The sequence below is a fragment of the Apteryx mantelli genome, chromosome 3 (assembly GCF_036417845.1).
Source record: "Apteryx mantelli isolate bAptMan1 chromosome 3, bAptMan1.hap1, whole genome shotgun sequence".
In the NCBI taxonomy this organism is placed as follows: domain Eukaryota; kingdom Metazoa; phylum Chordata; class Aves; order Apterygiformes; family Apterygidae; genus Apteryx; species Apteryx mantelli.
In genome coordinates, this window is record NC_089980.1 from 50087592 (window position 1) to 50112392 (window position 24801).

The 24801-nt window shown below is 37.7% G+C and overlaps 2 protein-coding genes across 11 annotated transcripts in view; one reads left to right on the forward strand and one right to left on the reverse strand.

The window, feature by feature from the left end:
* The window catches only part of AKT3 (AKT serine/threonine kinase 3), a 164894-nt gene extending 148237 nt beyond the window's left edge, over nucleotides 1–16657 (forward strand). For 5 of the 7 annotated variants that reach the window (XM_067293338.1, XM_067293343.1, XM_067293340.1 and 2 more), the window contains 2 exons: nucleotides 9571–9673; nucleotides 12350–16657. In XM_067293338.1, coding sequence (XP_067149439.1) covers nucleotides 9571–9673; nucleotides 12350–12435 — 189 coding nt within the window. In that variant the 3' untranslated portion in view covers nucleotides 12436–16657. Of the gene's footprint in view, nucleotides 1–735; nucleotides 819–7658; nucleotides 7727–9570; nucleotides 9674–12349 lie in introns of those variants that run through there. The other 2 variants (XM_067293341.1, XM_067293342.1) reach the window with 2 other exon arrangements.
* Nucleotides 16658–18891: 2234 nt separating this feature from the next.
* The window catches only part of SDCCAG8 (SHH signaling and ciliogenesis regulator SDCCAG8), a 115448-nt gene continuing 109538 nt past the window's right edge, over nucleotides 18892–24801 (reverse strand). For 2 of the 4 annotated variants that reach the window (XM_067293349.1, XM_067293345.1), the window contains one exon: nucleotides 18892–19234. In XM_067293349.1, the coding sequence (XP_067149450.1) occupies nucleotides 19154–19234 (81 nt within the window). In that variant the 3' untranslated portion in view covers nucleotides 18892–19153. Of the gene's footprint in view, nucleotides 19235–24080; nucleotides 24209–24801 lie in introns of those variants that run through there. The other 2 variants (XM_067293346.1, XM_067293347.1) reach the window with 2 other exon arrangements.

Genomic DNA, 24801 nt, shown 5'->3' on the forward strand with positions numbered 1-24801 from the left:
AATGTTTATATCAATGTTTTTGAGGTTTTATAATGTGATATAATTTCTAAGATAACTCAGAAGGAATGTGCATCAAACGGAAATTGGATTTTCAAAGAGATTTATCCTATGCTTGCTTCTATTGTTGTTGCTGTTTATTATCAGTAGTGTAGCCTTCAGTAGTAGGGTCACTTGATGAAATTTATAGTTGATATAATTATTTGCATAGTAAAAACATTTCACAGTATTTTTGCCTGAGGTTTATGCACCATGAAACTGTAATTTTCTGGCTACATTTCAGGAGTGTGTTTCTGTTAGTAATGAAAGAACTGAAGTTCATATTTGGATTAATGGAAACCAAAAAATCATGTGTATTCTAAATAGTTTCTGGGGGATAGTGTTGTACATGCGCGCACTATGCTATTGTGCTGCTAATTTTATCAATTTTACTAGAGATAAAGTACATATCTGTACTTATTAGGTTATTACTTTACTAGTGTGATTAGAGACAAAATTGTATGTCCACAAACTTAAGAGGATTAGATGCAACAAACAGTAGCTCTGTCAGGTCAAATGGATCCAAATGGTCAAATGGAATTACTAGCTCTCTGATACTGCTAATTAATTAAACTTATTTGGTACTACACAGTGATAATAAAATGTTGTATGGTACATTAGAGCAGAGAAGGTCGTTGCCTTTAAATGATAAATGTGTAGTAGTTAGCATTTGTGATCATATGTATTTATTTTTGGCAGAAAAATACGTGAGGGCATATGAAAGAGAGCAGTCTGTGCCAGGTTCTTCCTGTGATCATCTCAACCCTGATGAGTTTTTATCTCCATGCATGAGTATGAGAAATTGAATAGCTTGGCAAACTCTGAAAACTTCAAAAGCCCATATATTTCTAAATAAAATATTTGTTTTATTTTTAGCTAGAATCATGAAGCTTTTTGACATTTCTGTTACTCATTTAAGAACTGTTTCAGGATATTTTTATTTAGGTTGCAAAAATATTCCTAAATTGTCATATGTTCTGTCTAGGGTCTTTCGCTGAACAAAAAACACATGAAAATTAATTTAGGGGTAGGAATTCAGGTATGTCTTCAGGCACACATCTTGAAACACTCAGGTAGCCTGATGTCAATGGAAATCCAGATGTGGGTTTTCTCCTACGTATAATACGGATGAAATGAGAAGGAAGCTGTACAGGAATTTGGGCTGGGACACATGTGTTGTCTTCTGATTTCCAATAATACCTGATTACTCCTGAAGTAAATTAGAGAGCACTAACAAATTTATCCCCCGGACACAGGAGGGGAAGCAATAACTGGGGAGGGAGTAGCGGCAAGTGGCAGTAAAGGTTACAGCTAACGTGTCTGACCTTGCTGAAGACTGGAGGAGGAGCACGCACGATGGCACGTATCTCGGTGTGGAGGCAGCAGCTAACAGTGTGAAGTCAAGCAGCTGTAAGAAGCTGTTCCCCTTTCCCCAGCTGTGACTACCTTTGCTTTACTTAAAGCACAAAAACAGCAGATCATGAGATCCCGTGGTTAAAGCCCCGTGTTCAGGCCTGGCAAAATCTGCAGTATAACTGTACTCTTAAATCTGTGTTTAAGTGCTTTCCTATTAGAATTTAAGGGAGGGGAGAGAAGGGAAATAGGAAATGCCAGCATCTGCTTTTAGGCAATTCTTATTTGCGTCATGCTATTTTTGTGCAATTATCTGCACTGTAATAGAGCCTGGAGAACTGACCCTTGTTACTTGCCTTTGCGTTGTTGCCATGCAAAGTAGTAAAAAGATCAGAAAACTGCTAACCAGTCCGATCTTTTCATTTGTGTTTCCAGTGATACTTTAAAATATATGCGCAAACGTAGTGATCAGTTCCCACCCCCAGCTGCTTGTGGTTGCAGAGAGGAGAGTTTGCAGAAGGATTTCAGATTCTTAAACAAATTATTGTGACTGTGGTCCTGGCGGTTCCTCTGCTCTCTGTCCGTTGTGTCAGCCGCTTGGCAAACAAACAGGTTGTCCATGGGCAACGAAAACTAATGAAGCCTGGTTTCCTGTGGATTTGTGTTGTATGTCCCTCCTCCACAGCAATGCCAGCTCTCTGTTCCCTGTGCTGTTTCAGACCACTTGCTGCCCCACAGCACCCACAGCTCCCTGTCCTGGTGCATGGGGCATTGCCGTCTCCCTGCTGCACTGGGACTGCTGCCTGGGCGAGAGACTGGCTGGTCAGCTCAGCCCAAATTACTGTCTTTCCCTCAGGGGAAACTCTAAATTGGGGGCAGGGAGGGAGAGTCCCTCTTCAATAACTAGTTTTGGTAATATTGTGAGAAGTGTCTGGGCATCTAATCTTTTCCCCACTGTGGTGCAAGTGTCTAACCGGTCAGGATTTCTTAGGTGAGAACATACAGATTGACAGGCTACATAATCTCATCAGCTCCTGTTTTCTTTGGTAACTGACCTCAAATCAGAGACAGAACAAAAAAGCATTATTGCTGATAAAGAAAAATCAGTATTCTAAGGATTTATATATTTTTAATTAAAGTAGCATCGTTGATGAAATGTTGGAAGCTTTGCCTTGAACTCTCTCTGCTTACTAGAATACTTTCCTTCTCATACGCTCCTATACTGTTAATGTTAAAAGACTGAGCTAAGGTTTTGTATTGTTAGTATTTTTAGGGTTACCAAACATTTGCTTTGGAGAGAGGATAAGTGAAGCATAAGAGTAAGCACATATTAACAGATACGAATGAAGAAAACCAGCAAATTTCAAGACAGTGAGCATTGCTGATGTTCTTTTAAAGTCAGTGAATTTCAGTTTATGTGAAAACACACTTTTTCTGCTTGGAATATCATTTAATAAGTTAGTTGTTTTGTTAGTACAAATATTTTTTCTGAGTTGTGAAATCTTTGTGAATTGTGACATGTTCTCAGCAGTTACAGCTGAGCATGCTTGGGACAGGATGAGAATGCATAGCTGTATTTCAGTGATGTGACCCCCTTCTCTTCTCACAGTATAATTTATTTCTTCCTCCTTTCTGATTTGGCTAATTAGTCTCTTCTGTTTGATTCTGGAAGATAACGACTTTGCAATATTGTCAACACAGTTCTCCAGGAAAGTTTAAGGTGGATGAAAGTCTGATTTCTGGGTATGAGTTTATTAACTTAATTAACAATACTGAATTATCTTTTATAGTTAGAAAGAACATTTGATACGGTTTTTGATATATGTCAGATTTGAGTAATAAACTAGTTGGAAACTTTTGGAATACAACGTATGATGACATGATGAACATATGATGATGACGAAGGCATTATTGAAATGTCTATTTTGTAGTTATTTTTATACCACATTTTTGAAATTCATAAGCTGTGAGAAAAGCAGAAATCATATCTCATACATTGTAATTTATCTTTAAAGAAGAGATGGAACATTGAGATGGAACAGTGATTTTTTTTTTTAATTGGACAACCCAGAATGTCATATTGAAGTTGAACCAAAAGTAAGATTTAAATGGTTATTCCTTGTGAATAAATACTGAAACTGAACAACAATGCCTGCTCTTGTGATATTTATATGATCCATTAAGAATTAGTGTGTTTTTGTGAGTTTTGAGTTTCTAATCTAGTTTAATTAAATAACTTGAATAATTCACTGGGTGAGGTGGATAGCTGCACCACTTACTGCTGTAACACTTCATCTCGGAGTATATTTTGGCTGCAGTCTGTTCATAGAGTTAATTTTGAGTGGTATGGAAGGAAAATTCCTTTTAAATTAAAAGGAGAAGGAAGATCAGATTGACATTCTTAAGGGTCATATTTTTCATTTGGCAGTTTGAGTTCATCACAGTTACTTGGAAGTAGACTCAGCCCCTTCTTATACAACACCAAGACAAATGATTGCTGTCATCTAATGGGTTATCTTTGAGTTAATAACATTAAATATTTTCTGCAATATTGAAGTATTTGTGTAGTTGATTTAGTAAGCTCAAGAAAGCTCAAGGTGTGTTATGCAGTTTGTTTATCTCTATGTAATTGTAATAGTGAGATACTGTACTTGCCCCTAATCCTCCCCCTGTCCCTCCCTTTTCCTCCCCCAGGATGCATGGCAAGTTTCCCAGGTCTTGAACTGTGGTGTTTCTCAGACTCCATTCTCAATGGGTGCCAAATGGAAATGCCATTCACTGAAGATAATACAGAATATTAAGAATTTAATATTGCTTCTTCTGTTATTTCTAACATCAGGCCTTGGAAATGGCTGGGGCAGATTCACACTGACAGATAGGTATGAAATTGGATGTGTGTATTAAACCTCAAATCTTAGAGTTGTAAGTTAACACTAGAGTTTAGACTTTCATTTCTTTATTTTTACACACACATGCGTGTGCACACACCCACAAACATATATATACATGTATGTATAAAAATATATGTATATATATGTGTGTGTTTATGTACGTGTGTGTGTGTGTGTAGCACATGTACATAAAAAATTTGTATTTCTGATCCTTAGAGTAAATTGTTGAATCCTGAAGATGTAGTCTCCTGCCCTGCTAGGCAGCAGGCACCGAGCAAGGTAATTCTCACACAAACCGGCAGAGCCGCTGCTTAACAAAAGCTCACATTACTGCTTTTGGACACCTACTATTATGTGTGCCTTGCTGTGCTCATATTATTCCTTTTGGACTTTTGATTTCTTGGATCAGAAGTGGGGGAAAGCTGTGAAGATAGCAGCCAGTTGCCATTTCCTTGTGGCATCATGAAATGCCACTGGGTATAGATAGATGTCTTCATGTTGTGATCATCAAAGCTGTAGTTAATACTGTGTTGTATAATATTTTGTTCTTTGTCTTTGAGCCTCTGAGCTTAAAACTCCTTTGAGATGTATGAAGAAGTTTTTCAGTTATTATTCAGGCTCTGTGTCAGCATAAGTGGTTATCCCTGCAGCGGTTGCACCTTACTTATATTTCTGATAGTCTCATCATAGCTAAAATTTCTGGAGATTTTACTTTCTATTTTTAAACAAAATCTGACAACTAATGAACAAAGGTGGCACCCCTCCAAAAAAAAATAATTGCCAAGTTTCCGTAGCATGGCCTGGCATGTTGGTGACATGGCTTACAAAATCTGTCTCAAATGAATGGTTCTGTCTCTAATCTCCTGAGTGTTTTGTTGAAGTACAGTACCCTCTGTGTACACTTATGCACATCATTTACACCATTTTCTGTGCTTCCATTTTATGTGAAAGGTTGTTAGGAAAGCATTTCTTACTGCATTTCTCTCATTTTCTTCTGGAGGTGGTGCCCAAGCTCCATGTGCTGGTTCCTCATTTCTTGACAAGAGTTCTACAGGAACTGGTAAATTATTTTTAGAGGTTCTCCCTTTAAAGCTGGGAGTATGTCTTGAAAGTATACCAATTATATGGAGGTCAGAGGAGGATTTTTATTTGGGAAGGGAGCGGTGTGCCTGTGGTGGCAGATCAGGAGTTTCATGAGGTGTGTTAAAAAGCTTTTAGACACAGTTGGTTTTTTGTAGGTGGGGTAGGACAGGTCAGCAGGAATGATGCTTGGCTCTAGCTATCCTCACAGTTGTGATGGTGGAAATGATACTGTGAGGGAATGAAGCAAAGTGTATGGAAAGAATTAAAAAACCTTCCTGTTGCTCTCTGTTGAGTTGTATTTGTACATCTTTATCTCAGCTGCTGTCTTCTCTTTTCCATAGGCTGTTTGTTGATGTATGTGAAGGTATAGCTTGTATAAATATCAACATAAGCTGCTGGTGAGAGCCCCATGGCTGCCCTATTTGTTATCACAGTCACTGAAGTCTCCTACTGCTTTTAATGTCTAGAAGAAGAATGAATCCCAAAGCACCAGTGAAGCACTTTGTATCGAGTTCCTCCCTTCCAGTTATAGCCTGGGGTTTTGTGCATTTTTCTTGTTTTGCTCCCCCAGCTATCTAGACTGTTGGCATAACTAATAGTTTCATCGGCTGACTTGCTGGATGTTGCTGATTGACAGTTTTCTGTTAAACACTTAGAAGTCTAGCTACTGAACGTGGCACTGGAGGACAAAACTTCCTTTCGTTATGGACCATACCTGTGACTGATGACATTTATTTTAACGGTGCTTGTAATAACTGATTGTTGTTGTTGTTGTTGCTGTTTGTTCCTTAAGAATCATTTAGTATCATGCTCCTTTTACTAAAATAAAGTTTTTCAAAGTGTTTTTATAACTGTTACTATTTCAGATAAATGGAGGAGACACGGGGATGATCTAAAGTCCTGGTGGAGCCTACTGATTTTAGTGGTCAGAAAAGAGGGAGAGAGGGAAAAACAAGAGTAAGCTGGTAGTCAGCCAGTAAGTTTTTAAGGAAGAGCCTGTCAGCTAGTGCGTTGGGATTTTTTTCTCTTTCATTTTTATAGGAAAAGTTTTAGTTTTTATGAATTGGCATTTTGATTAAGATGATTAAGGGACTGGAGCGTCGGCCATATGAGGAGAGGCTGGGAGACCTGGGACTGTTCAGCCTGGAGGAGAGAAGGCTCAGGAGGATCTGATCAATACATATAAATACCTGAAGGGAGGCCGTAAGGGAGACCGAGCCAGGCTCTCCTCGCACTCAGGAGCCTAGCAACAGGGCGAGAGGCAATGGGCACAAACTGAAACACATGAAATTGCTCTGGAACCTAAGAAAACACTTTTTTGAGGGTGACTGAGCACAGGTTGCCCAGAGAGGTTGTGGCATCTTCATCCATGGAGATATTCAGAAGTCATCTGGACATGGTCATGGGCAACCTGCTCTGAGTGACTCTGCTTGAGCAGCGGGGTTGGACCAGACCTTCTCCAGAGGTGCCTGCCAACCCCAACTATGCTGTGATTTTGTGGGGAAAAAAAGTGATCTGGAAAAAAAATTCTAATCAGGGAAGTAGTAAGATTGTTCAAATTACCTGTAATCTATTTTCTAATGGATTTTTTTCATAATGAACTTACCTAAATTGTTTACATCCGTTTTTGAGAACTGTAAGACTATCTTGTAAAAGAATGTGCAATGTTGGTCACTTGACCTTGAGTAGAGTATGCAGCTTGGCTTTATATCATCTTTGGGGTTTTTTTTTCCTTTTTAATTATGGCAGGTCTTCTCTGAAGTACTGGGAAAATGAGAATATGAGAAAAATGGCAGGCTGGGATGTTTTACTGCAGTAGTTTTGTGCGTTGGAATTCTGTGGCTGCTTTGTGGGGAGACATGCAACTTTGGGCTGCCATTTCTTTTAATAGTGTGCAGAACTGTTTGGGATGGCCATGACACATGCAAAAAATAATTTTCTAAAAGTGCAGGGATTTGTGCAGTACAAAGGAATGCTTTGTTTTTAAACACTGCATATAGCTGGATTTATAACTGGAAGATTCTTCTGATGATGTGTTTATATATCTTTATATAAATCTCTTTAACCATTTATCATAAAATGGTCAAAAACATTACTTTAATACCCCTCTGCTGTTTTATTATTTTCCATTCAAGAAAATGTAAATGAAAACTAAATTTAATTTTGTAAAAGTATTATCAGGTTTTTTGCACTATTTAAGTATATATAAGTGATAGATTGTTGATTTTTAGATTTTTGATGAAATAAAATATAGCTATTACTGTATACTCTAAAAGGGCAAATAAACTGTTACAGGGAGAAAAGAGTCAAACTGTTGAAGTCAAACTGAGAAGATAATGCTGAAGGACTGACAAGATGTATCCTGGAATGAGTGACAGCAGAATCTGATCCTGTGTCCAAAGAACGACACAGCACTCTGATGCGTTCTTTATATTGCAAAGTATAGTGAAGATATTTTTTCCAGCTAACACAACTTTCACCTTACCAGCTGTCCATTTAATATGTCTTGTATGAAAAGGAAAACATAAGAAGAATTGGGTGGCAGTTTTAAACCTGTATTTGAAAACAATGAGAGTTTGTGTGGGTATTAGTAATGATGATAAAAATGGAAAAGGGTTTTACTTGTGTGTTTGCACTTAAGACATGCTTTTATTTAAGTTTTGTTGTTGTTGTTCTGAGGGGAGTTGGTTATGTTTTAAGTGCCCCATTTATAAACACTTTACCAGATTTTAATGTTTTTCTTCTATGCCTGCTCCCTCCTCAGAAAACCCGAAACTGTAAACTATTAGAAATTAAAATAAATAATTGTCTGATTAGAGGTCTACAGTAAAGAGCATCTCACTGAAAGAGTTCTTCCTTTGACTGGTTTTGCAGAATTACATAGTCACAAACAGTGTAGTCCTGATCAGACAGGCTTGCATTTTTTGGATGGTTCCATTTGTGGATTGTGTCATCTCCTTTGGTTAAGACTGCGGTCCGAAGGTTCTTCTAGCATTTACCACCTCATGCAGCTCTCTCCAGGCAGTACAAAAAAAGTCTTTAAAATGTGCATTGAACATAGGAAAATAACGAAGATTCTTATTATTGTAAAAAAATTATCACCAAAAAGAAGAGCTAATGCAGTATATATCATGTCAATCATAAAAATGTGTCTAGTGCATTGAACTTGGCGGTGCTGGGGTTTTAACTGTAGTTTTGCTCCCTATGCTGTGGAGTAAATTAACAAAGTGATTGTTTGGTGTTAGCGTTCTTCAGCTGAGGAGAGAAATAACATAAAATTAGTGAAAACCATGCAATAACTCTGATAGTATTGGCAGCACCATAATTTATCCTCATATAAAAAGGGAAATTGATACATTAGAACAAAACATCATCCCCCCTATGAATTGCTTTATAATATCATACATACTAAACTGCTTCATAGTTTTGGACTGACACAATACAATTTCAGTTTTCAATTTTAATTTTCATAGTGAACATGCCTTACAGTTTTTAACTGGCCTATAGACTATACTTTTGAAGGAGAAAGTGGATAGCAAGACTGATGCTAAAGTGGGGTAAGGAACTCCTGCCCCTAAGCTGCAAGCTGATCCTAGTAATTTGCTGTTGGGAAATACTGCACTGTACTGTGAAAGAAGTAGGTAGGATTAGATCCAGAAATGTATTCACAAAACTCACTTAAGCCTGAACTGACCTTTTTCAAATTTAAATTTATTTTCATATTTACATAATTTCAAATGTAAGTTCAGATGTAGGCCTTGATGCTGCAAAAAGTGTATCATGCATACTATACTGTCTGTGTAGTCCCTTTTGCCTTACCTTTATATACCAAACAGTTCTGATGAAGTAACTAAGGGTGCCTTTGCATCACAGGTATGCTGATAGTTAGAATGGTATGAAGAATTTCTAGGTAATTACTTTTATGTAACTCAATTTATCCGAAAATGATGTGAAATCATCTGTACTGGGAATTTAGCAGTATCTTGTTATTAGCTAGATTCTGAGATAGTATTTTTGGGAGAGAGACAGCTCTGATGACTTGTGTCTGTTACCAGAAGTCAGAGACTCAGCTGCCTCTGCATGGACACTCTTACAACCAACCCCTTGGTCTAGGGTGTGGGCAAAAAGATTCCTTATTTCTCTTCCTGGTAGTAATTTGGCTGGCTTCAGTTATAGTAATTTGGTTTTGTTTCTTGATCTTTTCCAGCTTGTACCTCCTTTTAAACCTCAAGTGACATCTGAGACAGACACCAGATATTTTGATGAAGAATTTACAGCTCAGACTATTACAATAACGCCGCCTGAAAAATGTAAGTTAGAAATTATGCATAAGCACAACTTTAAAATGATCAGTTTATAATAAAGTACTGTGTAAGGTTTTTTTTTTTTTTAATTAAACAAACTCCTCTTGCCATTACCAGTAAAAATCTTCATATAGAAGTGTGTAAGAGTAACTCTCAATGACAGTGCACCTTTAAAGTAAGAATAATTAAAAAGCTTTAAATATATAATCAGTCCGTTTTTTGCTTAGCTCACATGTGGTTCCATAATTCTTTATTTTAGGGAAAACACCAGCTTCAAACATTTCCTGGTTGGCAATAAGGGTCCCAGTTCAGCAAAGTACTTAGAACATGAACCCTACTTTTAGCATGTGGAGACTGCTTCTGACTTCTGTGGGTTATTTAAATTTTGAGCATTAAACATTTTTAAATATTTTGCAGACGAAAAAAAGAGCATCAGCTGCCAGAGAGAAAAGTGGATGTCCCTTGTGTAGATATCCATTACTTGAAAATGAAATTTACTATCAATCCCATGCTTCAGCAGAGCTCTTAAAGAAGATTATTAATAAAGATTTAAATGGTGCACTGAGTCTTCTGCAGACCTTCTTTGTTGGAGTGAATTTAACTTTACTGCAGTTTTTATTTTTATACATCTTTGGCTACATATACAGGAATAATGATCTGATCAGCCAAGCTAGGGCTTAACAGAGTTACTACCAAGCCAGTGTTAAAGAGTAGTTGAAATCCTGCTGCTGAATTCTTGAATGAATTCCCTTTCCAAATGAGAATAATTTTTAATTGGAGGTGGGAAGAGGATCATAAAGGTAGACAATAAATGGTATAGGTGAAGTTGATTACACCCTCATAGAGCTAGCCCATTTTTTGGTGTTTTAGGATTCTGAGATTTAGTCACGGTTTTCTATTGGTGTATAAATCAGCAGTGTTTTCTAGGTTTTGTATTTTTAGAGTATGAACACAGTAATTTTAAGTGATTTTAAGTCCTCCTGCTATGAAAAAATAACCTTTTCTTTTCCCATCTATCTTATTGAGGATTTGTTCAGATTTGTAACTTGAACAGATTTTGTTTAAATTGGATTAACTTAGAGAGTATTGATACAATATTATAAAATAACAATCTCTTAAAACTTCACATATGCAATGAGAATGGCTATTTATCCTTCTGAGGCTGAAGCAGCAGAAAATATGTGGCCACTCCCAAGGTGTCTGCTTCAAATTTGTTGCGTTCAGAGCAGGTGATTAGTACCAACCTAGCGACATGATCTTAAACTACCTACCTTGGCCTCAGCGTGGCTGCTGCAGAATGAAACTTAGCGCAGGCTGCAACCCCGCTGCAATCAAAAGCAAAATACTGGGTGGTTCCCAGCAGCCGTGCAGGTATCAGCTGCTGCTTTGCTGGTACGAGCAGCCGTCCCAGGCAGCTGTCGCGCCTGCCTGGTCTCAGGCTGCGGCAAGTCACATAACCAGCAACACAAAGGTGAATTTTCTGTTGCGGCAGGAAAAGAGGTTTGTTGTGTAATGAGTTTTGTTTTAAAATCTACAAGTAATTGTATTACGTAGGATATGAGATCATCTCTGCCTGATGTGATTATGCAGACAAGGGTTTAAGGATGGAGGTGTGGATAACTATCAGAAAGTTACTACGGAGCTTAACAATCTTGTCACTGATCTTCTATAGTTACATTTTCCATGAAATTGATTCTCTTTTTTAGATCACAAAGTTTTAGAAATTCACACTAAGTGAAAACTGATAGGAAAAAAGAAACAAACATGCTCTGTACATTAAGTTGATTTAAATTTATGGTGTAAAAGTTGTGTACAGTTGAAATTACAGGAACAGGGAAGCACCATTAAGGTCAAGCAGCCTAATCATAGCAATTGCTCAAAGCTGTATTAACTCTTGATTTTAGGTGTAGAATATGTGAAGATACAAACAAACATACATAATTCTGAAAGGTTGCACATAAATACATGGTTAGAATAACAGTTTCAATTGGTGTCTTTAAGGATAAGCACTGTTTAAAAATCCATGTGAGAATGTAGATTCAGATCCTCAGAGTTAGGCAACATCTGGTGCCTAGTTTCCATTGGCACTACAGGAGTTATGTAAATAAAAATATTTATGAATTTGGCTTAGTCCGTGTTTCCTCTGATCCCAATAAATACTGTAAAAATAGTTTACAAATTACTTTAATAATATGTAAGAATTGAAATACATAGAACTTGCATGAATTGTTCATTTTGTAGGTATTCCTCCTTTTAACTCCCTTCAAAATGAAAGAATATTTAAATAAGGCTGCAGTAAGAACATAATTTCCTGAACTCAGCTTAAGAAGCAATGAAAATTGTTTTGTTGCTTTAATCAGCAAAGACTTTCTGTCTCTGTGCTGCCAGAAGATAGATATTCTGGCAAGTTTTGATTAGCCTACAAAGAGTAGTAATAATTGGAATTCTCAGGTGATCATCAAAATTAAAATTAAGAAAACCCTGGAATAAATAATAACTTATTGAAAAGATGTTGAAAAATCAGCATCATTTTACTGTATGTGCATAAGCTTAAGTGAATAAAGATTTACTTGAATTTCAATCTTCACTTCAGCATTGAACTCTGAGTGATGTACTGCATATCAGGTGGATAATAAAATTTTGTTGTAAATATAATGACACTGAACTTCTCCCTTCCTGCAGATGATGAAGATGGTATGGACTGCATGGACAATGAGAGGCGGCCGCATTTCCCCCAGTTTTCCTACTCTGCAAGTGGACGAGAATAACTTTTTGTTCTGCTGCTTCACTGTCATCTTAGGTTTATCACTGAAAATGATTCCTGAACATCACCACCAGTGCTAGATACTATTTCAGATAGCAAGGGCACTTTCAGAGATCATTCCAAATTGAACAAGTTTCCTCCCCAAACTTACCTAAAATCCATTTTGTTTTTTGCATGAAACATGCTCTCCTGCTGTTGCTGCTGCCCACAGTCTCAGTATAATAGTAACGTCAAGAAGTAATTAACAATTTCTTTGAAGGTAGATGACTTGACTTCAGCATTGTATACTCTGTGCGCAAATAGTCATCTATTTTTCCTCACAGTGGAGGCTAAACAGAAATCATGTTGGTCCAGATTATCTTCTTCTAGAAGATGAATCAAAATTGTAATTAGTCTAAAAAGACTAGTTTATAATATTTTCTTGCATCTGTCTGTGCTGGTTAGAACAAGGAAATGTAGGGGTGGTGATGTACATATGCAAGGTTTTTGTTAGGCATATCATTACTTGAAGCAGGTCTCTGTCATTAACATCTGGCTGGAATTTGTTTGGGAAACATTTGAGAGAAGGACTTAAACTGTTGATATATATAAATATATATATATATATTATTTTTTAATTACTGTTGGATACTACAGAAGAAGCAGAAGGGCTGGGCTCACCCAGCCTGCCACTTAGAACTTCCAGGTTCATGTGCAATCATGGAGAATCGAACATTATACATGCAAGAAATGAAGGCATAAAAGCAGCATTTGAAGTTGTTTAAGGGGGGTCTTATAATTTGCACCAGATAACATCTTTTTCATGCTTTTCTTTTTCTTTCATGATATACATCACTTCTGATGGCTGAAGAATGTAGACAGGCATAATGGTATTGCTTTCACCAAAATGTGTGCACCAAGGTAAACAGGTGTTTGCCTTATTTGTTTTTATTTTGAGTTTGTGAATTAACTTTTCTCCAGGTGTTTAACTCTGAATATTCTTTTTTTTTTTTTTGTTATATTGCAGTAGTATTTATTTTTAGTGATAAGGATTGTATATGTCATGTTTGCAAATGCTGCTACATCTTAGATAGAACAGGCTTATAGCAGTTAATTTTGTAATATATGGAAGGACTGTACAAGCTGAAGGGAATAATGCACTTTTCTCCCATGTGGAAATTTTAACAAGGCTCTGAAATTGTACATATTGCTTAGAATCAGATTTTTGTGAATGAAATACTGTCTTTTAATTCTTTGGCAATGGAGATGAGGAATTCCAACTTCATGTGCCAAAGGGTTAAAAAAAAGAAAAAAGAAAGAAAAAGAAAAAAAGCTACATCTTGTACTCCATTGAGGATTAACATAATATAAAAGCCTGACACCACAATAGAAATTTTCAGTTCTATAAGAAATGCATTTGAACAATGAGACCACAGTGATTACAAGAAAAGCACTTTATTGTAATAATTAAAACAGTAAATGTCTGGGATCAGCCATTCTCAAGGAAGGATTGCCCTCAACCAAATAAGTCATGAAATCCAGCATGTTATGTGTAACCGTGGTACCTGATTGACTGAATTTAAAACATCATGAGCAACACTCCACTGATAGGAAAACGTTGTCTTTCCATTTCCGAAGATCTGTATCTAACAGAATGTGTGCATAAACTTTAGCTTTGATCTTCAGCAATGATAATCTTAATAATAAACCCTTTGGTGCTAGGAGTTGGGCTATTAAAGCAGCTGCCAGTCAGTGCAGTCATGGTGTGCACGTGCCCCTGCTAATGACATCGGAAAACCCTCACTCCATGGGATTATCATTTGAAGTATCTCCGTGTTCATATCTTGTTAGCTCCAACAAAGACTGTGATATCACAGAGTATTATTGATTGCGTTGTATGAATGAGTAGATGAGTCTGAAAGGAGAAATGTTCATACGCAGATGCCTTAGCCTCTTGAAGTTGAAAGTTGAGTACCCTAGCATGAAAGCCACTGCTGGCAGTGCATGTGCTGGGACAATCAAGGGGTAGATGGGCATTATAGCAAGGCAGCTAAAGACACAGACTGATTTAGACAATTTTTCGTGTGTTGTGTTTTATCTTTAATAATGGATGGATAATCAGAAATATATCATGATGTATATTCTAACTACGTAGGATCTCATTCTGTCACCTTGTAACACTAAATGCTCACTTGTAGAAATTACTCCTCTATGGAGAGGGAAAAAGAGCACAGCAAATGCATTGGAGGTCTGTTCTGCACTGTTCGTGTGGAAGTGTCTACACTGATGCAGTGAGTGACTGAAATAACTGATTACTTAATAGACAGGCATTATTTAGTTCTCCGAAAAGGCCTCATACGTACAGACTAAAACTGCAGTGATTCAAAATCTATGTTATATGCCTGTGGTTTTTTCCTATGTTTTCTGCTTGTAATAGCAATAAATTTTTGGACACAGGGCACCTATAGCTAGTGACCAACTGGAGTTGTGCCTCTGGCCAGCAGTTCCTCATGTGCAGAAGAAACCCTGTGGTTAGATCACTATTGCATAGCTAGTTAGAATGCAGTTTGCAGTAAATATCTGTTGGTGAATTATTTGAAAACCTTTCAAGACTTCACTTTGCATTGTATTATCTGCCTTCCAAAATATCGTTGATCAAGTTGTTATTATGGCGAGAGTTAACGTTCACTTAATGCTGCCTGGAGTTGGGAAATTCTTGTCTCTGTCACCAGTGTTAGAAATGGATGAGAGAGAAATTGTCAAGCTGTGCTGAGAGAAACTTCTGCAGCTCTTCTTTACTGTTCCCAGTTGTAGCTGGATTTGGACAGTACCTGGTGGCTGGTTCCCTTGGGCCTTTGAAGCACAGTACATTTCAGGCTTTGACTCCAGCTTGTACTGACTTCCATGACATACAGTACGCCCTCTTGTACTGCAGCCATCTCTGAGGAAAATAGGTCATTTCTGTTTGGATTTTGGCAGTTTTGCACACAGCTTTGCTTTCCACACTAATCCATCTTCCAGTACATTCCTGTTGCTTAAAGAACATTTATTCCAGTATTGTTTTACATTTTTTCCATCTTCATTTGCGGCTTCTTAAAGCTGACTGTTCTTGCAGGGGCCATGTGCTTCTCCTAGAGTACAAAAGTAAGGTCTTTCCTTACTAACTGCAGGGTCTATATATTACACCTCAATGTACACACTTTGCTGCTACTGTTTGTACTGTCTACAGTAGAATTTCCTTATCTTGCTCCTGGTAGTGCATTACAGGCAAGCATGAAATGTAAAGTATTTATTTAAATAAAAACCTCTAAATTGGTAATTGAATTACCTCCCTGTAGCTTTAGCGTTTGTGACATTTCTTGACCTTGCTAGTTCTTTCATTAGATCCATGCAAGATCTAGTCATATGGTTAAGGATATTAAGCAGACACGACTATGAACCCAAGAAACCATATTACTGTTGGTCATACTTAAACTGTTTATTTCCTTAAGTATATGACCCACAAGGATGTGAAATAACTACAAGAAAACTGTTTTTGTACACTGTACATCCTTAGTATTTTTACACGTATATGATAGGGATGCACATTATTTTCCTTCGTACAGACAGCTTAAATAAAGCACTATGTCAATCTGCTACTTCTGTGTTTTTTAATGCTAATTTTGTTCTGAAGGTTTGTAAATATATATATATATATATATGTATGTTCAAGCTTGCCACAAAGGACGTATTTTTTTATATATGAACATTACTATTAAATATCTAGAGGATAAAATTCCCAGTTTCTTCTATGTGAGAGAAAGGTCTAAAAACAACTAAACTAAAAAAGACTAAAATGAAAGGGCTATTTTGCAGATTACAAAAGATTTCTTAAGTTTTGGATTAGATATTTACTTCATATCTCTAAATAATTTTATATAGGTTAGATGCTTCAATCCTGAAATGCGAAAAATACCTTAATTTCTTCATATAAGGAAATGTACATCTTTTTTTTTTATCACTGTATGTTTAATGATCTGTGCACGTGTAGTTAGAATTTTAATTTGCTGTGAAGGCCTAGTGATAACTGTAACTTGCTGTGACATATTTGAAGTAGTAGGTGATCACTTTCCGTTTGTAAGTTACTAAGTTACAGTATTGTACCAAAAGAGGTCTTATGACTAAGCAAGACTATCTATGGTTTGGCCCAAGCATATTTCCATGCAGGTGGTTGCCGTTAACATAAAAGCTCTAAGAGGTATATGTAACTTTTAAAGTAAATTTGGGTTATTCTTTTCAAGTAATGATTACCCAGGGCCACATTCCTTTCATAACACCTAGCGTTTGTCATCTAGTGAAATTCATTGCCTCAAATCCCACGGCTAGCTAATGTGCTAGAGGAAGGAGAGGGAAAAGATGGGAAGGTGGGGTTGGTGGGGCACCAAGGAGCGGGACTCTGCAGCCCGCAAGCTGGGCCAGGCCCATTTAAACTAGCCAGGCCGGAGGGCGAAGCATCCCTAATGCAGTCGGCTGGCTGGGTTTTAGCTGGGTTCTCAGACATGAGCTCTTTCCTGGCATATGGGTGCTTGAGCCAGGTCTCCCCCCCACCTCCAGGAAGGTGCATGAAAAGGTAAGCCAGACCCTTGTCACAGTATAGTAACAGCTCAGTGACCAGGCCTCAGCTGCAACACTGGAAGGATGGTCTGCTCAGTTGGTAGGGGTAGGGGGGAATGTAACACTTCACAGAATAATACCCTAGTTGTGGACAGTGAATTTTATGGATTTGATCTCCTAATCTGATATTTGTGGACTTTGTATAATTAGGCATTCTGTGGCAAAGTAGCAGGGGAGACTACGCGATTTAGGGGAGATGTGGTGCTCTCTGTGCTTAATGAATAATTAATTGGTACGAAGTAAAATAGCTTCTGCAGAAAAAATGATTCCTTCTAGATTCCCTGCAATGTAACAAATTAAGCCTACGCCTGGGATGTGGGAGAGCTGAGCGTGAAAACCAGCTTCTAATCATACATACCTGGAGCCCAGCACATTTCATTGAAATCACGTAGACATGAACACACAAACACACAGGCACCCTGAACCCCACTCCCCACAGGTCCAGTGAAAGCCACCTGGTAGGTGAAGCTGCTCAGGGCAGGTTGAAGAGCCTACTGTCACTGGGGCCATGGCACAGCAGCTCCAGGATCTCACTGAAGCCTAAACGTTGGGACAAAGTTCCTTTAGGCATTCAGCATATGGTCCCTTTCTTCTATTTAAACACAATTTTACACTGCAGAATAGAAAACAATGCCATTTCTTGATTCCTACACAAGTCTCTCTTGTGGCATCACGTCACATGGTTATTCCACTTGGCACATCATGTAAAATTGTTACCTTGGCTTTATGCATGCATTTATAAGTGTATAGTGTTAGCTGTGTAACCATATATCAAGTATTGACAGTCTAGCAATTCTCATCCTGGCCAGTGTGGAATACCAATAGTTCTGCTAGAAAGAAGGATTTTTTTTTTTTTTTATCTCCAGGCTTTCTCTTCCCTAAAGACTTGAGCCAATTTTAAGCATGTTTTTATTGTCATATTGGTGAAGCAGTCTGGGGAGGAGTTCAGATGTGTTTGGCAGTTTAATATGGCAGGAAATTGAAATGGAGAGGAAAAAAAACCCACTTTGATGTTAAGGCTGAACCACTAATAATTCTTAAAATATAAGGGAATGAAAGATTTTGTCCTACAGTAAATGGTAACTTATTTCATGTGTTGTTATTCCTATTTTTGTTCCATATATGCCTTCTCATTTTATGTGTTCATGCTGCCTAAGGTAGCCTTATTGTAGGGGAATTGGTTTTTGCACTTTTTTTTTTGCTTTATCAGTGCAGTTCTGGAACTGGATTGATATACTGAAGGTACTAGATGAAGAACTTTTTTTTTAATATACTTACTGTACACTAATTCAAGAAAAGATTCAGATATGTTCTTTCTGAAACAGTCTAGTACTTGGAAAATAACTTTTAAAAACAGAACTATGAAGTTAAGCAGCAAAAAAATCCTCGAAATATTTTGAATTCAGTAGTTTGAAGCTGAGTTCAGCTGATGTCCATCCCTGAGACAGATAAATATTTGCAAACGGCAAAGTCGTAGAATTACTTGGGTCATGACAGCCAGGCACCTCATTCATGTATTAGCCCTCACTAAAGGTTCCTTTGTCTCCAAAGCTTTATAGAGTGAGCATTTTCAAGGGAAACCTTTCCTATGAAAATTATTCCACATGATCTGGAATATTTCTATCATTCTTATGTTTTTTCTGATGGTTACATAGTTGTTAGAACTCTCACTTTTGTGTGAAAGTGATGAATGTTATGTAAAAATAAAGTCCCAGGTAGATTCTGGTAATGAAATTATAAACACAGGGCCAGTGTGACTTGTGCTTACAGTCCCCTCCTCCCTAGCCCATAGACACACTTTCCCTTGAATGCAGAAGGACACAGCCAGGAAAAAAGAATCAAATTAAATTTATTAATTAGAATTTCCATATGTAAATAAGACACAAATGTTATTACAAAAATAGATAAAAGTATTTATAAAAATTGTGCAAATTATGAGTGTCAGAGCTGTTAAAACTGGATTGCAAGTCCAGCCTTTTCAGAAAAGTCTTACATTAGGTGCCTTCCTTGAAATTTGGTAGGCTAGTAATGTTTCCAAAGTATTAGCATTCTGTAGTTAAAAAAAACAACTACAAATCAGTTGAAATTAATTAGCAAGTGTGTGTCTGCTGCAAATGTTGCTTTGGGTGAGCTTCAAACAAGGCCAAGTTGCAGACCGGTACAGAGGAAAACTGAAAGATAAAGAAAGAGATGAGTTTTGAAGTAGGCTGTGGTCTATAGAGTCGCCTGCGTTTTTGATTTGTGTCACTTTGGCCTGGGGGTGAGTTCTTAGAAAAGGAGGACATAAATGGTTAAGAACGGGATCCTGCTGGGTAAACAAGCGCTCTTGCAAAAGCCGGCACTTCCTGTAGCCCTGCTGTCCTTGCTGCTTTCTAAGATCAGAAATCTTACAGGTAGCAAGAACAAGAGGTATTTGAGTTCTGAAAAAACAACATCTCCATGAGCTCCAGACATTGCTCATGTTTAGCAGTAAATAACTGAGCTCTTGTTTTGGGGCACGTCTAAGATCCTGCCCCTTCTCCTTTCCAGGAAAGAGGAGGCAGGTTTGTGCCAGAGGCTGTTTACTGTGAACTGTGCAGAGTGCAGCCAGGGCGGGCAGCTGTATCAAAACAGGAAGCTGTCTGTGTGCTGTTAAGAAACCTCTGGTGGGAAAGCTAATTTGTCATTTTTAAGGTCTTGCATAGCTATTGTTTGTGCTTCCTCAGTAGCACTTCAGGACTTAATTAAGAGTGAAGCATTAAACTCTATTGGAGCTGGGGTAGCTACCTAGAATTAAGCAACTGGAGTTCTAAAATTTGAATTGAGAGAGGTAAACAGCCTCAGCACTAAAAATAAACTTTCTAATTTGGCTGGTTTTGCATTAGAGGACTAAAGGGTTTGTTTGCTTTAGTTTATATAAGGTAATTAGGGCTGAGTTAAACAAGGAGAATTTATGAAGCTGCAGTTTACTAATGAATTAAAGACGGTAACATTGTGCTTCTTTCCCCAAAATACATGCACCAACATCTCCCATCAGCTGCTACAGTTGGAGTCCCTCAGCATAGTGCAGGAAAAAATGTCCGCAGAAGGACTAGGGGTTAAATTCAGTACCTGTGACTGGTTAGTGGGAGTCAGAGGAAACCTCCTCCACGCTGCATTAACCCTCTACACATGGCCAGCATTAGAGTACAGACAGAAGATTTAAAAGGCAAAAGAAATACCAGCTCTTGAAGAAGTATCCTGGCAATTGTTGCTGTTGTGGTTCCTTCAAGAAGTAGCTTGTGGCAGTCCCACTGATGATAGCCCAGCACTTCAGCACAATTCTGTCTCCACCAAATACTAAAACTAACATGCCCAGCTATAACCTGAGGTATGGATATATATTCCTTTTAGGTGCCCCTTTTCAGACAGTAGCACTTTGTATCACTCACTTCAGAACACTTCGACCCCTGAGATTTTATTGTCAATATGCCTCTAACTGAAAAGCTGCCATCTTTCCTTCTTGTCAGTCTACCTAAAGCAGCAAAAAGCTTTTCATTAGCTCTACTTGTATGTGTGTTAAACCAGTTGGTACCAATATTTCTATCCGAAAAGCCTCCAGGGTGCCTATATTTCTTTTTATCACCACAGTCACTCCATGTTAATGATTTGCAAGATGCTGAACCTCAGCCTGATTGATGCAGTAGTCATTTCTCCACCTCACTACAGCAGGGCACCATTTGCTTAAAAAAAATAAAGCACAAATACTGGCAAAGTCTCAGTGTGCCCAACTATACAATAGCGATGCTAAAGCAGTCATTTGAGAAGTGGGATCAGTTCTCTAACTAAAGCAACTTGAATCCGTTACTCTTAACATCCAGGTAACTGCTGAATGATCTGGCCATTGGATATTCAGGGACAAGGGCCTTTTCAGTCTTAACGTTTTTCTTTCGTGAGCATACCTCTGCAGCACAAATTGCTGGAGTTCACCCTACACCTCCTCCCCTCAGTGGCATATGTTTTAACTTGGTGGTCGGATATTCTTATAATGTGCTTCTGTAAGTAGTAAAACCATTGAAATCTGAATGTTTTAATCACTGTCGATCATATTTATAATGGAGGAAAGGGGAACCACTAGACTCCTGCTCTGTTTGGTAAGAAAGCATTCAGGTGGCTTAGTCACTCAAGTCCTCAGTTGTACCCAGCGACAGCAGCAGGCTCCACAACGGCTGAAGAGCTCAATGGTGGGTGCTGCAGCACTGAAGTGTTCATGTGCAGCCCAATATCAAACGCAGCTCTAACTGCATCGCTTCCATTCATAGTTGACTTTTAATTCATATCACCCCTGACTAAACTCCACCTAATGAGTAACAAAGTCCTGCTTTTCACCTGTTTTGATAACTGTCTGTGGAACGTCACTGGCTGTTACAAACAGCCAGCAGAAGCACTGTTTTTGTGCATTAGAACTATACTGCATCTCACCAATAAATAACCTAAGCAGCCCTCAGTTCTGCTGAAGAACAGCTGAGAGCCTGCTAAGGATCAGCCTCAATCACTTCTAACCCTAGAGATGGAGCGACTGCTCATTTTCTGGACAGTGAGCTACCTTTCTGTAACATTTAATGAAAAAAAGCATGAATGGGGCACTTGAGAGAACTTCAAGCATTGCATTTGTGGCTGGGAACCCACTGAAAATTCATGCTCAGGTAAGAGAACAAATTGTATCACAGCTCAGGAACGACTGTCACTTTGGCAGTCCCTCACACTAAGCAGCTAGAGGGGTGAGGATGGGAATATAGTAAAGGGCAAGTACATTATAAGTTCTGTTTAGAAAAAGAGTGGTGTGCTCACAGATACGTTTACTGAAAAATAGGACATCTGTAAGGAGGGAGCAGACGGTTTCAATGGCACAGCAATACAGAGAGCCTGGGGAGAGCGCAGATGCCTGCCAAGGACACAGGCTAGCTTGCACGAGGAGGTCTTCATGGGAGGAGGCAGAGTAGCGGCATACGCCGACAGACCTAGTTGGAGCTAATCCCCAAGGTCCATAGTCTGTCAGCTAGTCTGCACTTTCACTGCCTCAGCTGGCCAGCAACCCCTTCCGGCAAGCAGAGCCTGCAAGGAGATTATATAAATCGGGACAAATACTTATTTCCGTAAAACTGATGGGCACCAAGAGCAATCCTGCAAATGAGGAGCTTCCCAGCTTTCAGGAACCTAATCACACTAGATGGGCAGTGCTGAGGCTGCTAGTAATCTCTCTTTAGATGTTTGTTTGCTATATCATGGTATTCTTATTTAATAGCTATATAGGGTAGGAGATAAATCTCTCTCATTCTCCTGACTCGGAGCAATTTGAAATGTATGAGAGACTTTCAAAGGTTGAAACGCAAAACTTGACTCTTTCAAAGACTTTGAAAATCAGAAGTGTAAATTCCATAATTGATCTTTTCACTACCTTTAGATGCTCATTTTTAATGGATCAGAATATGTTATGAAGTATGCCATCTATTAAATAATAGTGCCATCTATTAAATATTAGTGCAATGACTTGACATTGGCATATGCTGTGTGTCAGGCCAGATTATTGTAATGGTCCTTTTTAGCCCAATGAAAATGAAAATTAGTGCGAGCATCTTCATTATGTTGTACCCATTACTGCATTAAGTTGGAAAACAGAATTTCACTTGTTTGTTTGCTTCTCTGGGGCTATGTCTACAGCCTACTTTGCATTTTAGAATGAAAGATATATAAGAAAAGCTTGTGAAGGACCTGAATTGGAGAAATATTAATAATTAAACAAAAGCTGTGCTAGTGCTGGGGAAGGGTGTGGATAATTGGAGCTTTCTGCTACGCTCTGGCTGTGTGACAAATATTTTCCAAGTAAAGATGCTTAACTGAAGATGTTGAAGCCCAAACTTGTAGGCAGATGGTTATTCTGAAATAATATTGAGCTACTTTCAGTAATAGGAGAGTTAACTTGTTATTTTAAAAGCATGTAATTCATTCCTGGGAATGAGAAAGATGTTTTTAAATATTGTGGTACTTGTCTTGGTTACTCCTTCAACAAGGATGCTAAAAGCCTTTAACTCATGCTGCCTGTAAGGGAATTCAACATGTGGCTGGATGAAGTATTTTTTATAATGGCTTTTTTTCATTCACTTAAAAAAAAAAAAAAAAAAAAAAAAGGATTTTTTCCTTACATTGTCCCATGAGTTTTCCATGAAAAACAGATTCTCGTAACACCCCAGAACATACTAGGACTTCTTTTTCTCTTTTTTCCTGCCCTCCTCCTCTGTCCCCCCAAATACAGACAATATTAACATTGGAAACAAAATGCGATGGAAATAACCTGGGTTTTGAGGAAAAAAAGCCATGCAAGATACATTTGGTCAGTGTTTTTTCTCTAGACTAAATTCATTAAAATATATGTGGCAACTTTAAAGTCTTGGACTTAAATTACAATTAAAAAACAAAAAAAGAGTTTTGACAAGGCAATAGGACCAGGTATATACTATGCAGCAGTACCGTCATTCCAACACCACCTCCTCAACTACAATTATTTATATAATGTTTCTTTCAACATGACACTAAGTTTTTATGATTCATTTTAGAATTGTAGCCTTTCTGAGGAAAATAGAGAAGCTTCTGCTTTCTGAACACAAAAATACTACTGGAAGTGACAGAATTTAACCAATTCCAAATCAAAAGACAAACACCCAGCATTTGTCTAGCCTAGCCCCAAAAGTACCTATGGTAAAATTCGAGTGCTAAAACTTCCCACCTTACTAGGTGCCCCCTTCTCCTGCAAATTAAATCTGGAAGATATTTTTAGAAAATCTGCCAGGTAAGTCTGTCTTACTTTGTTTTGGAGTGCTTTTTCTAAATTTTAAAAAGTACAAAAAAAAGTCAATTTCAAACCAGAAATGTTTCAAACACTTTCTTCTCCCCTTTTTTTATCCTGAAGTGTTTGCCAGATTCAACCCACATCTGCAAATAGTTTTAGTCCTTCTTTCCTCTCCCTCCCCTCTCTCTATATATAGTATATAGAAAAAATACCTTCTTCTGCTCATTTCTCTATCCATCCAGGTTTTTACTTGATTCCATCTGTGTCTTGTTTGAGATCTGCATCCCATTTTTTTCCTGAAATATGCAACTGCTGAGTTACTGGTGGCTTATGTTCCAAGCTACAACAGCAAATTTAGGTTAGTGTATTTTACATAATTTTTAAAGGTATGATTGGTATCTATATAATTTTTAAATATTTTTAATAATTTTTAAAGGTATGATTGGTATCCATATAAAATTGACTATAAAGGAGAACTATTGAATAATACAGTAAAATGCGGAATATGATGTAACCTTCATCTTTGAAGATAGTATCAATACTGATTCTGCAGTTCTGATTGTGTTTTTTTTTTTTTTATTTCTACAATAACAATATATATCAATCTGTAGTTAAAATCTCCCATCTTTGGTTTTCTTAACACAATTGTCTGACTTTCCAGGCAGCTCTTTTGGGCTGAATTCCAATTCTCAGAGAATCAGAGTTAGTTCCTTTAAATAGCTGCAAATAGATTCTTAGGACTCATTTTGTTATAATTTTTAAAAATCATTCTTTTTTTCTGAGCATCCTCCAATTAAAAAAAAATCCTCTGGAGCACAATTAGCTTAAAATGAACATATAAATGAAGAAAAAAAACAAAGTTTTCAACAGTCAAATCTTGATAGCATTATATTACCTAAATGATTTTCTTCTCCTTTTGTATGATTTCTGTAT